Source organism: Podarcis filfolensis, assembly GCF_964270895.1.
Source record: "Podarcis filfolensis genome assembly, chromosome: 2".
NCBI classification, from domain to species: domain Eukaryota; kingdom Metazoa; phylum Chordata; class Lepidosauria; order Squamata; family Lacertidae; genus Podarcis; species Podarcis filfolensis.
In genome coordinates this window covers 19,578,366-19,591,274 of record NC_139605.1, presented here as the reverse complement: position 1 = coordinate 19,591,274, position 12,909 = coordinate 19,578,366, and the positions used below count along the sequence as shown (strand labels likewise).

Sequence of the window (12,909 nt, the reverse complement as noted above, 5' to 3'; positions counted from 1 at the left end):
TCCCCAGTCGGGTGGACCCCTTCTGCGTCCACCATAAATCCCAGAAAGTCCACCTGAGGCACTCCTAGTAGACATTTTTCCCGCTTCACCTTGAGACCCGCCGTCTGGAAACGGTGCAGAACGGTGCGGAGGCGGTCCTCAAACTCCTCTGGTGTGGGCCCGGCAATCAACACATCATCGAAGAAGGGGGTGACGCCAGGAATCCCTTTAAGGAGAGAGTCCATTAGATTCTGGAATATGCCTGGTGCCACGCTGACACCGAATTGCAGCCGCTTTACCCTGAACGCTCCTCTGTGCGTCACAATCGTCTGTGCCTCTGCTGTGGCCTCATCTACTGGCAGTTGTTGATATGCTTGGGCCAAGTCCAGCTTGCCAAAAATTTTCGACCCAGCCAGGGTGGCAAGGACATGGCTGACCACTGGCACTGGGTATGCATGGGCCGTGAGGGCCTTGTTTATGGTACATTTGTAGTCTGCGCAGATGCGGACCGAACCATTCGGCTTGACGGGTGTGACGATTGGGGTTTCCCAGGGGGCATTAGGCACCGGCTCCAGCACTCCTTGCTCCACGAGTCGGTCCAATTCCTCGTCTATACGGGGTTTCAGGGCGAACGGGACCCGGCGGGCCTTGAGCCTGACTGGTCGTACTGCGGGGTCAAGCTGTAGAGCAATGGGGGGGCCCGTATACTGTCCCAATTTCCCATCAAAAACCCCCGGAAATTCCTTGCATATGGCGTCCACGTCCACTTGTAAGGTAGTGTGGTTCACCCCGGTGACGGCTAGCCCCAGTGGTCCAAACCATGCCAATCCCAGTAAGCTAATGTAGGGGCCCTTGACCACAAGCAAGTCCAGTTGCCGCGTCCGCCCTCGGTATTGCACCCTGAAGGTCCCCACCCCCATTGTGGGGACCTTACGTTTCTGGAAGTCCCGGAGGGTGAATGGGGCCGGCCTGAGTTTGGGACCCCCAGTAGGACACAGTTTCCTTAAGGTCCTTGCCGAGATTATGGATAGAGTTGAACCCGTGTCAAGCTCCATGCGGCATGGGGCCCCCTCTATCTGTACCTCTACATAAATTTTCTCTACGTTGGGGTGGGGCAACTGGTATACCTGGAAGTCCGTGAGCTCCGTCGAGTTGCCTTGGTGTGTTGGGCCCCGGGACCTGGGGCTCTTGGATTGGTCATCTGATGCCTGGCGTCGGGTGGGCCGAGCTCGACACACCCGGGCGATGTGTCCCAATTTTCTGCACTGCCTGCACTCTGCGTTGCGGAAACGGCAGGTCCTCCTCTCGTGACTGTCTCCACAGCTTGCGCAGTTCCCTGCTTCTCGTCGAGGCAGCTGTGGTATGTGGGCTGCTTGAGTGCGCTGCTGTACTTGGTGCACCTCCTCCCTGTTGGATCCTGAGTCGTCTGTGAGGTCTTCGTGGTGGACCCTCGGTTGGGACGGCTGGCTCGGCCGTGCCTCTTGCGTCGACCTCTCGGCAGCTTCCGTTGCCAGGGCCTCCTCCAGAGCGACCTGGAACGTTAGGTCCTTCTTAGCGTAGAGGCGTCGTTGCAGCTTCTCATCCTTCAGGCCACCGACGAGGCGGTCACGAAGCATGTTCTCCAGCTCTGAGAAGTTGCAGAACCGGGCAGCTTGGCGGAGAGAGGTCACAAACCCAGTTATGGTTTCCCCAGGGGCTTGCCGCTTTGCATAGAAGGCATTTCGACGAGCCACCACAGAGGGCTGTGGCGAAAAGTGCCCCTTCAGCTGTTCCATTATTGTTTTGTATGGAACAGTAGCGACGTCTTCGGGTGCAAGGAGAGCCCGGGCGATTTCAAACGTCTCCTCTCCGCAGATGCTGAAGAATATTGCCCTCTTCTTGGCGTCTTCTTCATCGGTGACCCCTTTGGCTTCTAGGAGGAAGGTGAAACGGGAGGCGTATGCTTCCCAGTCTCCAGATGCTGGGTTGAACGGCGAGAAGCTGCTGTCGGTTGCCATTCTGAGTTCCTTGTGTCCCGGAGCTGAAGCCTGGATACACGGTGCGAGGCAGCGGTGCGGCAGGTGGCGGTGCTGCGGTGCTGTGTGTGGCAGTCAGCTCAGCGGGATCCCATCCTCGTCGCCAGTGAAATATACTCAGAGTCGCAAAGTGATTTCATGCTCTTTATTCAGCTCATAGTGGTGAGGAGGAATGAATGAAAGTCCCCTCAAGGTATCTGCTTTATATACATTATTTACACAATGGGCTGCACATGATTGGCTAATTCCGGAATTCTACTGTAAGCCAATCAGGTTGTGGATTCACTTCTATCTGGAGCATGATTGGGTGGTTCCTGCCAACCAATCATATTGCTGCATTGTTCTAGGACCAATCAGACTGCTGCATTCTGAATCCTATTGTTCTAGGACCAATCAGACTGCTGCCTTTTGCATCCTATTGTTCTAGGACCAATCAGACTGCTGCAGTTTGGATCCTATTCAACTCAGTACATAACATCTACCTAGCCCAATACTGTCTACTTGGATGGCAGAAGCTCTCCAGGGTTCTTTCCTATTGCCTGCTGTAGTTGCCAAGGGTTAAACCTGGCGCCTTATGCATGACAAGTATGTGCTCTGACTCTCAGCTGCGGCCCCTCTTCTGCCTTCAGCTGATCAGTCTGATCAGCAGAAATCAAGTGCTGAAGCTTATTGTAGCATGGAAAGAGCCAAAGCCATGGGTAGGCAACCTAAGGCCTGGGGGCCAGATCCGGCCCAATCGCCTTCTAAATCTGGCCTGCGGACGGTCCGGGAATCAGTGTGTTTTTACATGAGTAGAATGTGTCCTTTTATTTAAAATGCATCTCTGTGTTATTTGTGGGGCCTGCCTGGTGTTTTTTTACATCAATAGAATGTGTGCTTTTATTTAAAATGCATCTCTGGGTTATTTGTGCGGCATAGGAATTCATTCATTTCCCCCCTCCAAAATATAGTCTGGCCCACCACAAGGTCTGAGGGACAGTGGACCAGCCCCCTGCTGAAAAAGTTTGCTGACCCCCACCTATTAATTGTTGTGGATCAAATCACCATTAAAGGGACAGTGACAGGGGCCAGTTCAAAAGCTGGCAACTAAGGCTGCGCACCACCTATTCCTTTAAAACACATTCAAAGCATGTTTCCCCCCTCAAAGGATTCTGGGCCCTGTAGTTTACTCCTCACAGAGTTACAATTCCCAGCAATCCTTAGCAAACTACAGTGCCCAGAATTCTTTGAGGGAAAGAGTGTGTTTTAAAGGTATAGTGTGTACACAGCCTGAAAAAGTCCACAGTCCACAGTGGAAACCGAGTCCAGACCATGGCCTTCATTCTTTTGAGCTTTCCCCCCATACCAATGAGAACTAGAAACACGATGTTTTTGCAAAATAACAACAACACCATTCACAGCTCTTACAAGTCTGGTATATTCACAGGATTCCACTCTAGAAACACAATCTGTTGATTCAAGTTACAACTCTAGCTATGCAAAAAAACAACAACAAAACCACAAAAACTAGCGTTGCTCAGTGTTAAGTATTTAAGTTGAAAGAAGCTTACCTCATAGACGGTGAACTGGTTCTGGGCACGAGAGAGCTCTCTGTAGCTTGTGGCAAACTCTCCGATAAAATCATGGCTGTTGGGCCGAAGAGGAAGAAGCAGTTTAGCCGGTTCTGGCACAGTCTTACACTCATGTCAGAGCTCAGCTATTTAAGCATACCTGCTTAAAGGCACTCCCGTGTTAAAACAGCTGCGCTGGCTGTCAATTCAAGCACCCCGTTCGAGGTGCTCAAGTCAGTGCAAAGCCCTAAATGACCCGGGCTCCAAACACCTGGAAGTCTGTCTCCTCTCCTACAGACCCTCTTGGGTGCCAAGATGGGCAGAGGGAATCCTGTTGGTAGTTCCTCCACTTTCAGAAGCTTGAGGTGGGGCAATCTTGGAGAGGGCATTCTCTGTAGCAGCCCCTAAGTGGTGGAACTCCCACCCCACAGATGCTACATCCTGGCATCTTTATTATACGGCTTCCCCTGTGATTGCTGAATATGCATCTCTTTGCCCTGGCTTTTGACCCATGAGGTGCGTATTTTGGGGAGCCACCTAAAATCTGCAACTGAAAGTTGTTTTAAATTGTTTCTATATTGCGTTTCGGGACGCGGGTGGCGCTGTGGGTTAAACCACAGAGCCTAGGACTTGCCGATCAGAAGGTTGGCGGTTCGAATCCCCGCGACGGGGTGAGCTCCCGTTGCTCGGTCCCTGCTCCTACCAACCTAGCAGTTCAAAAGCACATCAAAGTACAAGCAGATAAATAGGTACCACTCTGGCAGGAAGGTAAACGGCGTTTCCGTGCGCTGCTGTGGTTCACCAGAAGCGGCTTAGTCATGCTGGCCACATGACCCAGAAGCTGTACGCTGGCTCCCTCGGCCAAGAAAGCGAGATGAGCGCCGCAACCCCAGAGTCGGTCATGACTGGACCTAATGGTCAGGGATCCCTTTACCTTTATATTATGTTTCAATGTTGAGTTTCAATGCTGAAACGTGCCCTAGGACCTTAGGCTGAAGGATGGGTAGTAGTAGTAGTAGTAGTAGTAATAATAATAATAATAATAATAATAATAATAATAATAATAATAATTTATTTGTACCCCGCCCATCTGGCTGGGTTTCCCCAGCCACTCTGGGCGGCTTCCACAGAGACCAAAAATACACTAAAATGTCATATATTAAAAACTTCCCTGAACAGTAATAATAATAATAATCCCAGAACACCAAGCATCGAGCTCCTACTCCCCAAAACAATCTCAGCTACCTCACCCACTCCAGTTCTCACCAGATCCTCTTTGCTCTTCTAGAAGAGTGGCATACCTATGAGCCTTGAATCTCAGGCTTGTGGGTTCGAACCCCGTGTTGGGCAAAAAGATTCCTGCATTGCAGGGGGTTGGACTAGATGATCCGTGTGGTCCCGTCCAGCGCTATGATTCTGTGAAAGGCTGCTAGGCTTCAGCTGCCGTCTCAGGCCCAGACAAAACGGCCATGTTAGCTGGAGTTGATGAGATCTGGTAGTCTAGCAGCAGCAGCAGCAGGCCACAGGTTCTGCACCCCTGCGTCATAGATCTACATATACACCAGAACAACCTTGGCCAACTTAGTGCCCTCCAGGCTGCAGCAGATTGAGATGGTAAAATGTACCAGTCCAGAAAGCAGGCGAGGAAGGAGATAACTGTTTCTGAATGCTCTCCTGCATTCAGAAACAGAAACCTGCAAGCAGGGAATTAATCACAGCAGGGAGTGTGCTGAGCTAAAACCTCTCTCCTCTCTCTGTCTCTCCCCACAAACTGCAGGTTCCTTTCAGGGGAGCATTAGAAATGGTATCTCCCACCTGCAGCCAGAAGTGGTACAGTTCACTCTGCCACCTTTCTCATGCATGGATCCTGGCCCTATTTAGAAAGAAAACAGAGGCTGTGATTTTTTATTTTTTTTTGTAAAGAACTGCACAAAACGGGAGCGCTGAAAGCACTTTTGGGTCGAATGTTTTTGAAAGGGCCTTGGAAGCCGGGAAGGGGAAGAGCGGAAATATTTCTGCAAACAGGAGCAGAGAGGATGCTCTCAGGGAGCCCTAACGCAGAGGCAGATCCTTCTGTTGCTTCAGGGCAACTCTTCTTTTCTGGCCCTAGTGCTCTGAAGTGCTCTGTTTCTTTATTCTATTCGCACAGTGCTTTCCTCACTAGCTTGTAAACCTTTTAGGCCTATGTGCCTATTTGCTAATAATGTCGTATTTGCTACATTAGATGTCCTGGGATGGTTCTCCCTTAGCCCTGGCCAAGTCTTCCTTGCTACTTCCAGCCTCAGTTCAACAGAGAACAACTCGATTACTTTGAAAATGGTGTTGTTTGGGATTTTTCTTCTCTTGCTTCTTTATTTTTATTATTAAAGTCAGAGTTCATCAACCTGGACTGTGACTCTCTTAACGCCCCAGCCAGCATGTGGGGCTGGTGAGAAATATAGCCCTGAACATCCGGAGGGTGCCAGGTTGGCAGAGACTAATTAAAGCCTAAATAGCTGCAGTCCTATACACACGTAACTCGGGAGTAAACCCTGCGACTTCAACGTGATATATTTCCAGGCAAATGATTCTTCAACATCAACTTTGTTGGGCTGGTCATGTTGTTTGGATGCCTGATTACCGTCTTCCAAACAACGACTCTATTCCGAACTTAAAAATGGAAAGTGTAATGCTGGTGGACAACAAAAGAAGTTTAAAGACTCAAGGCAAAAAAAAAAAAAGTAGTATAAACACTGACAACTGGGAAACACTTAGAATCATAGAATCATAGAGTTGGAAGAGACCACAAGGGCCATCGAGTCCAACCCCCTGCCAAGCAGGAAACACCATCAGAGCACTCCTGACATATGGTTGTCAAGCCTCTGCTTAAAGATCGCCAAAGAAGGAGACTCCACCACACTCCTTGGCAGCAAATTCCACTTGTCTGCGAGCGCTCCAGTTGGAGAACAGCCTTTGCCAAAGGTGTCATGGGCTTTGAAGACGCTCAGCTCAAGACGAAAGGGAGAAATGTGCTAAGAGGAAGGCATGCTTGGCAAACCCTCACCATGATCAACTCCCGCCTGGAAACCTGTGTCCCCACTGTGGAAGGACATGTGGATCCAGAATTGGCCTCCACAGTCACTTACGGACTCACTGTTAAGACCGTGTTACTCACTGTTAAGACAATCTTACTCGACTACGAGTGATCGCCAAAGAAGAAAGAAAATATTTCCAAGTAAATGTGCACAGGACTGCACTATGAAATCACACACGTATGTGATTTATATCATGATTTGAGTGACTGATCCTCAAAGTGACCCATAGGTTGGTTCTCCCACAGAACTGGAGAATGTTCTAGAAACTATGCAGACCCCACCACCTCCTCACCTGCCATCCCGGTCCCAGTCAAAGACGTCAATCTTCACCGTCCTGGAATGCAAGTGACAAACCAAGGCTGAAAGAAATATTACGGTTCTGAGAAGGTCCCCGACTTGCGGGGCTTGTGTGTGCGAAACACTTTTCCACAACCTCTGATCTGTTTGGGTGCTCTGTGAGGCCCTTTGTCAGAAATGCTCAATCCTTGGAGCTAGACCTGATGCCATACACAGGAACACAGACCGCTGCCTTAACCCAACAATACTGCATGTAGCTTAGTATTGTCTACAGTAGTGGACAGAATCTCTCTTTAGAATTACAGGCCATGTCTCTGCCTTCCCTATGTGGAGATTCTGAAGTGTGGCTTGTCTCCTGTTTGTCAAGATACCTGATAATGGTTGCTGATTGCAGGGCCATTCTTTTGAAATGGTAAAAATACCCTAGTTTCTGAAACCATTGTCACAGACCCCCGCCCCGCCCCTCAAGACACATCCTTCTACCTCAGAGGAAATATCTGGGGTCACTAAGACAGCCAAGATGGCTTCAGGATTTTTCTGTGTGCTAAAACAAAGTACCTTATTGTTTCCAGGGAATACAGTGGTACTTCGCTTGTCCGGAAGACTGTTTGACTTCCGAAACGTTCAACAGCCGAGGTGCAAAGGTTGGTCAGCAAAGTCAATTGACTTTTAAAAAAAAAAAAATGCAGCGGAAGTTGTTTGACTTCCGAAAAGTGTTCAAAAATGGAAGCAATTACTTCCAGGTTTTTGGTGTTAGAAAAAACTGAAATGTTCGGCTTCTAAAACGCTCGAAAACCGAGGTAGCACTGTACTTCCCAATTTTGAAGGAAGATTTTTTGTAGTGTGGCCCGCAACGTGTGTGAGAACCTTACAATTATCAGCACAGTATATAAACTCTGACCTGTCATAGTCCCCATTGCACAGGGCCCGCACAGGGATGGAAAATGGCTGCCACACGGGATTCAGGTTGTTCTTCACGACCTCCGTCTTGTGGCAGATGGTGAACCTGGAACCAGGAAAAGGGTCATGGCAATGGGCACAGGAGAACAGGAAGCGCTGCTGTGTCTGTTTGTGGGCATGGCGGCAGAAACGAAAAGGCAAGATAGGCATGGCGGGAAATATGGATGGTTAAGGGTTATGACTTGGGCAGGCCTTACGATACGTTAGGGATTCATCTCATGAGCACAAGGGTCCTGTACTTTTAGCTACAGTATTTTTTGCTCTATAAGACTCACTTTTTCCCTCCTAAAATGTAAGGGTAAATGTGTGTGCGTCTTATGGAGCGAATGCAGGCTGCACAGCTATCCCAGAAGCCAGAACAGCAAGAGGGATTGCTGCTTTCACTGCGCATGATCCCTCTTGCTGTTCTGGCTTCTGAGATTCAGAATATATTTTTTCTTGTATTCCTCCTCCAAAAACTAGGTGCATCTTGTGGTCTGGTGCGTCTTATAGAGCGAAAAATACGGTACATCTAAGCAGAAACTATAAACCTCAGCACGCCAAGTTTAGCTGCAAATCTAAATATTTTCCTTTCTACTACACACGCATTAAAAAGCATGTGTTTTGGTGATGGCCTGAGTGTCTGCCCATAACTTGCTCCTAAAGCACCCGGCTTCCCCCAGAGAATCCTGGGAACTGTAGTTTGCTAAGGGTGCCGAGAGTCTCCCATTTCCCTTCCCAGAGCCACAATTCTCAGAGTTCACTGGGAAGAGGGATTGGCTCTTGAATAACTCAGGGAACTGTAGCTCTGTGAGGACCATGGGGGGGCGGTCCTCCTGACAACTCTCAGCACCCTTAACAAACTACAGTTCCCAGGATTCATTGGGGCAGGGGGGGGGGAGAGCCCTGACTGTTTGAAGTGGTATGATGCTGCTTTAAATATGTAGTGCACATGGAGCCACAATGTCAAATGGAATATGAGTAAAGCGCAGAAACTGATGTTTTAGTTTGCTGCATTGCAGGGGGTTGGACTGGATGACCTTTGGGGTTCCTTCCAGTGCTACAATTCTACATGTGTTGTGCTCAGAGACCTGGGAAATAAGAACCTGGACTCAGACCACTCTTATTAGGCAGGAGGTATATTTTAGAGATCCTTCCTTGCTTAACAGCTACACGCAGGCTAGACCTTCGTCCTTCCAGAACTCCCCTCTCCCTCTGCCTACTGCAAGCCCGGAGCGTTCTGGAATTCGTGTTATGGATCAAGGAATGGCTCTGCCACAAACATTACAGTTAAGGCGGGTGTCAGGTATTTCTTGCGTACGTGCCATCCTCGTTGCTGCGGTAGAAAACAAGGAAGGGGTCGGATTTGCCAAAGAAATCCTTCTTGTCCAGCTTGTTCGCACACAGCTGCATGGTGATAATGTCCTGGAAGGGAAAAGCCGGATCAGATTAAAGTGGGGACATCCTCAGGACTAATACAGTGGTACCTCTGGTCAAGTACTTAATTCGTTCCGGAGGTCCGTTCCTAACCTGAAACTGTTCTTAACCTGAAGCACTACTTTAGCTAATGGGGCCTCCTGCTGCCGCCGCGCCACCAGAGCCCGATTTCTGTTCTCATCCTGAAGCAAAGTCCTTAACCTGGGTTAGCGGCGTCTGTAACCTGAAGCGTATGTTACCTGAAGCGTATGTAACCCGAGGTACCACTGTATATGCATAGCCCATGGGACTGGCAGAGCATAAGGCAGGAGGACAACAGCAGGTGGCGCCAGAGCCCATGAGAGGCACAGCCGCAGCCAATCGTAGGCAGGGCCAACTAATTATTGTTTTGTCCCCGCCCTCCTCTTCCAGTAGGCAGGCTGGTAGGCGGGGGCTGGCTCACTGCAGAGGAAGGTTGGTGGAGCAGTGCCCCCATTTGCTCTCATGCACCCGCTTCTACTGGGCACAGCACTGCAAGTGTGGAGGAAATGGCGAGAACAGCGTGGGAAGACGGTAGCGAGGCAGGACAGTTAGCCCGCAAGTTTTGCACATTTAACTTGAGCGCATTCAGCTTTATACATGTGGCTTTAAAAAAAAAAAAAAAGCAGGCAGAAAAGGCCCGGGTTTTTCAGGGAACTGACTTTAGCAATCCCACCCGCCATTGAACCCAATGTGTTTTGACTCTGCGTGGGGGGCAGGTTTGTTCCTGGTCCCTGTGTACGTCGGCGCAGGGCACATAATATTTATTTTTTAATTGAATTTATATACCGCCCTATACCCAGAGGTCTCAGGGCGGACGGTTCACAGGACAAAATCAAAATATAAAACCAGAAGATAATATTGTCAAAAGCAACAATCCAATAACCCCTCCTCAAAAATACCCCACATTTTAAAAGGGGCATAGGAGGTGCCATTTTAAAAGGGCATAAGCCCGACCCACCTAGTGCTGCCCCCTTTGTGCCCTCCTCCGGGTCCCAAAGGACCCAAGCGTCAGTAGTCGCGCATCAGTCGGATGTGTGCAAAACAGTCGCTGCCTGTTTCGGCTTTAGGTGTGATCCCTGCAAGGTAACCCCTGTGTATGTTGTGGGCTTACTGTAGCGTGAGGACAGAGCCAGCAGGACAAGCTTAGTGCAAGGGGCGTTTGTAGAGTGAACAGTTCGTGGGTAGAAGAAACCGATACGGCAGGGGAAAAAGCAGAAAGAAAGCTTTATAGCTTAAAATCAAGGAGGCGTCAGGTGATGTACCTGAAGCATACTGAAGTGGCGGTCAGCATTTAAGAAGGGGCTAAGGCAGGGGTCAACAAACTTTTTAAGCAGGGGCCAGTCCACTGTCCCTCCGAGCTTGTGGGGGGGCTGGACTATATTTTGAAAAAAATATATGAATGAATTCCTATGCCCCACAAATAACCCGGAGATGCATTTTAAATAAAAGAACACAGTCTACTCATGTAAAAACACCAGGCAGGGCCCACAAATAACCCAGAGGTGCATTTTAAATAAAAGAATACATTCTACTAATGTAAAAACACACTGATTCCCGAACTGTGGGAGTCCGTGGGTTCGGATTTAGAAGGCCCCCAGGATCCGGCCCCCAGGCCTTAGTTTTCCTACCCATGGGCTAAGAGCAAAAATGAGGGAAATGGTGACGCAGGTCAGTCATCAGAGGCCTGCAAAATCCTGGACTCGTTTCCTTTTTGGACAGTTGTTGCCCCAAGATGTTGGCCCTGAGCCCAGAGAACCACTTGGTCACCAGTTCTTGGTGAAATCGCCGGTTGGGGATAACAATAAGGTTATATCCATACAGAGGGTTTATTTTGGGTTGTGCTCAAAGCCTCCCCTCAACTGCCACTTCGCCGGTCATCTATGCCCATTGAAGAAAGCATCCTTTTAAACAGAGACAGGGAACCGGTGGCTTTCCAGATGTTGCTGGAGCCAGCTGACATAGCCAGTGATTAGGGATGATGGGAGTTGTAGTCCACTGCCATATTTGATTTATAGTGCAATCCTATACATTTCTGAAGAAAGCCCTCCTGCATTCAGTGAGTGCAGATGCGTGCTATACGTTTAAACCGCATTCAACATACATTTAAAGGACGTGACTTTCCCCTCAGAGAATTCTGGGAACTGTAGTTTGCTACAGGTGCTAGGAAGGGTAGCTTCGTGAGGCAGAAACTACGGTTCCCAGCAACGTTGGGAGGCAACTCACCCGGCAATTGCTGAGCTCCTCAGCGAACAGCACAATTGTGCCACACTTCTTCCCCGGAACCCCCCTAAAAGGAAAGAAAGAGAGAGACACACAGGTTTAGTTCGTGCTGGCTTTGCTGACACTTGTGTGGTAACGTTACTGGAGTAACTGGGCAGAACTCAGGGGAGAAAGTTCAAATATTACTCTGAGCCACCAACAAGTGCAAGGCCTTGTCAGCCAAGAAGATGGCTGCCTCTTCTTTGGCGCTGCAAGAAGGATGGGGAACCGGCAGCCCTCCCAGATGCTGGACTACAACTCCCATTGTCCTTGACCAATGGCTATGCTGGCTGGGGTTGATGGAAGTTGGAGCCCAGTCCTATCTAAAGGGCCCCAGGTTCCTCATCGCTGAAATACCCCTGAAATACAGCAACAAAGTGAAAGTGATCTCTTTTTGGCCCAGCCTTTTACCGTGCTGCTAATTCCCGTATTTTAATCCCTCTGTAATCACCTTAACTAAAAGGAATAACAGGCTCTTAATAAGGTGCTAAGATGTAACTAATCCTCATAAAGTGACTTTCTGTGTGTGTGGCTGGCAAAACACAAGACAAAAAACTCCTCCGCACTCAGTGCCAGAGAATTCCCAGAATGCATTGCTTCAGAACAACAAGGAGCCCACCATGGTTGTTTCTGAACATTCAAGTCCCCTGACCCCTGAACTAGAAAACAAAAGCGATAAAGGGAGATTAGATTGACAAAGAACCCCCAGCACCTAACCTAAAATCTGCCATTTGGGTAGCATGATATGGAAAGTCACTTATATTACCACCACCACCCCACATCCCTAGTTGTTTGAGTCTGACTTCCATCATCCTTGACCACTGACCATCTGGCTGGACATGTTGGGAGTAAGGTAAAGGTAAAGGGATCCCTGACCATTAGGTCCAGTCGTGGCCGACTCTGGGGTAGCGGCGCTCATCTTGCTTTATTGGCCGAGGGAGCTGGCGTACAGCTTCCGGGTCATGTGGCCAGCATGACTAAGCCGCTTCTGGCGAACCAGAGCAGCGCACGGAAACGCCGATTACCTTCCCGCCGGAGTGGTACCTATTTATCTACTTGCACTTTGACGTGCTTTTGAACTGCTAGGTTGGCAGGAGCATGGACCAAGCAACGGGAGCTCACCTGTCACGGGGATCCGAACTCCCAACCTTCTGATCGGCAAGTCCTAGGCTCTGTGGTTTAACCCACAGTGCCACCCGCGTCCCATCTGTTGGGAGTAGGAGTCCCCCAAAATCTGGAGGGCCGTAGTTTCCCCCATCTCTGGCATGAGCCTTATTAGCGGGATCAAGACCCCTTGCGTGGAGGAGACATAGAGGGAGATGGGAGTAATGCAGAGGC

The 12,909-nt window shown here is 49.4% G+C and overlaps 1 protein-coding gene across 2 annotated transcripts in view; it reads right to left on the bottom strand.

Moving 5' to 3' along the window:
* Positions 1-11,964, bottom strand: part of CPNE9 (copine family member 9) — a 33,113-nt gene extending 21,149 nt beyond the window's left edge. The window contains exons 1-6 of one of the 2 annotated variants that reach the window (XM_083601939.1): positions 11,733-11,964; positions 11,536-11,599; positions 9,176-9,279; positions 7,817-7,921; positions 6,911-6,952; positions 3,545-3,620 (exon numbers count right to left, since the gene is read on the bottom strand). In XM_083601939.1, coding sequence (XP_083458065.1) covers positions 3,545-3,620; positions 6,911-6,952; positions 7,817-7,921; positions 9,176-9,279; positions 11,536-11,599; positions 11,733-11,836 — 495 coding nt within the window. In that variant the 5' untranslated portion in view covers positions 11,837-11,964. Of the gene's footprint in view, positions 1-3,544; positions 3,621-5,359; positions 5,422-6,910; positions 6,953-7,816; positions 7,922-9,175; positions 9,280-11,535; positions 11,600-11,732 lie in introns of those variants that run through there. The other variant, XM_083601940.1, reaches the window with a different exon arrangement.
* Between the last annotated feature and the right edge of the window lie 945 nt (positions 11,965-12,909).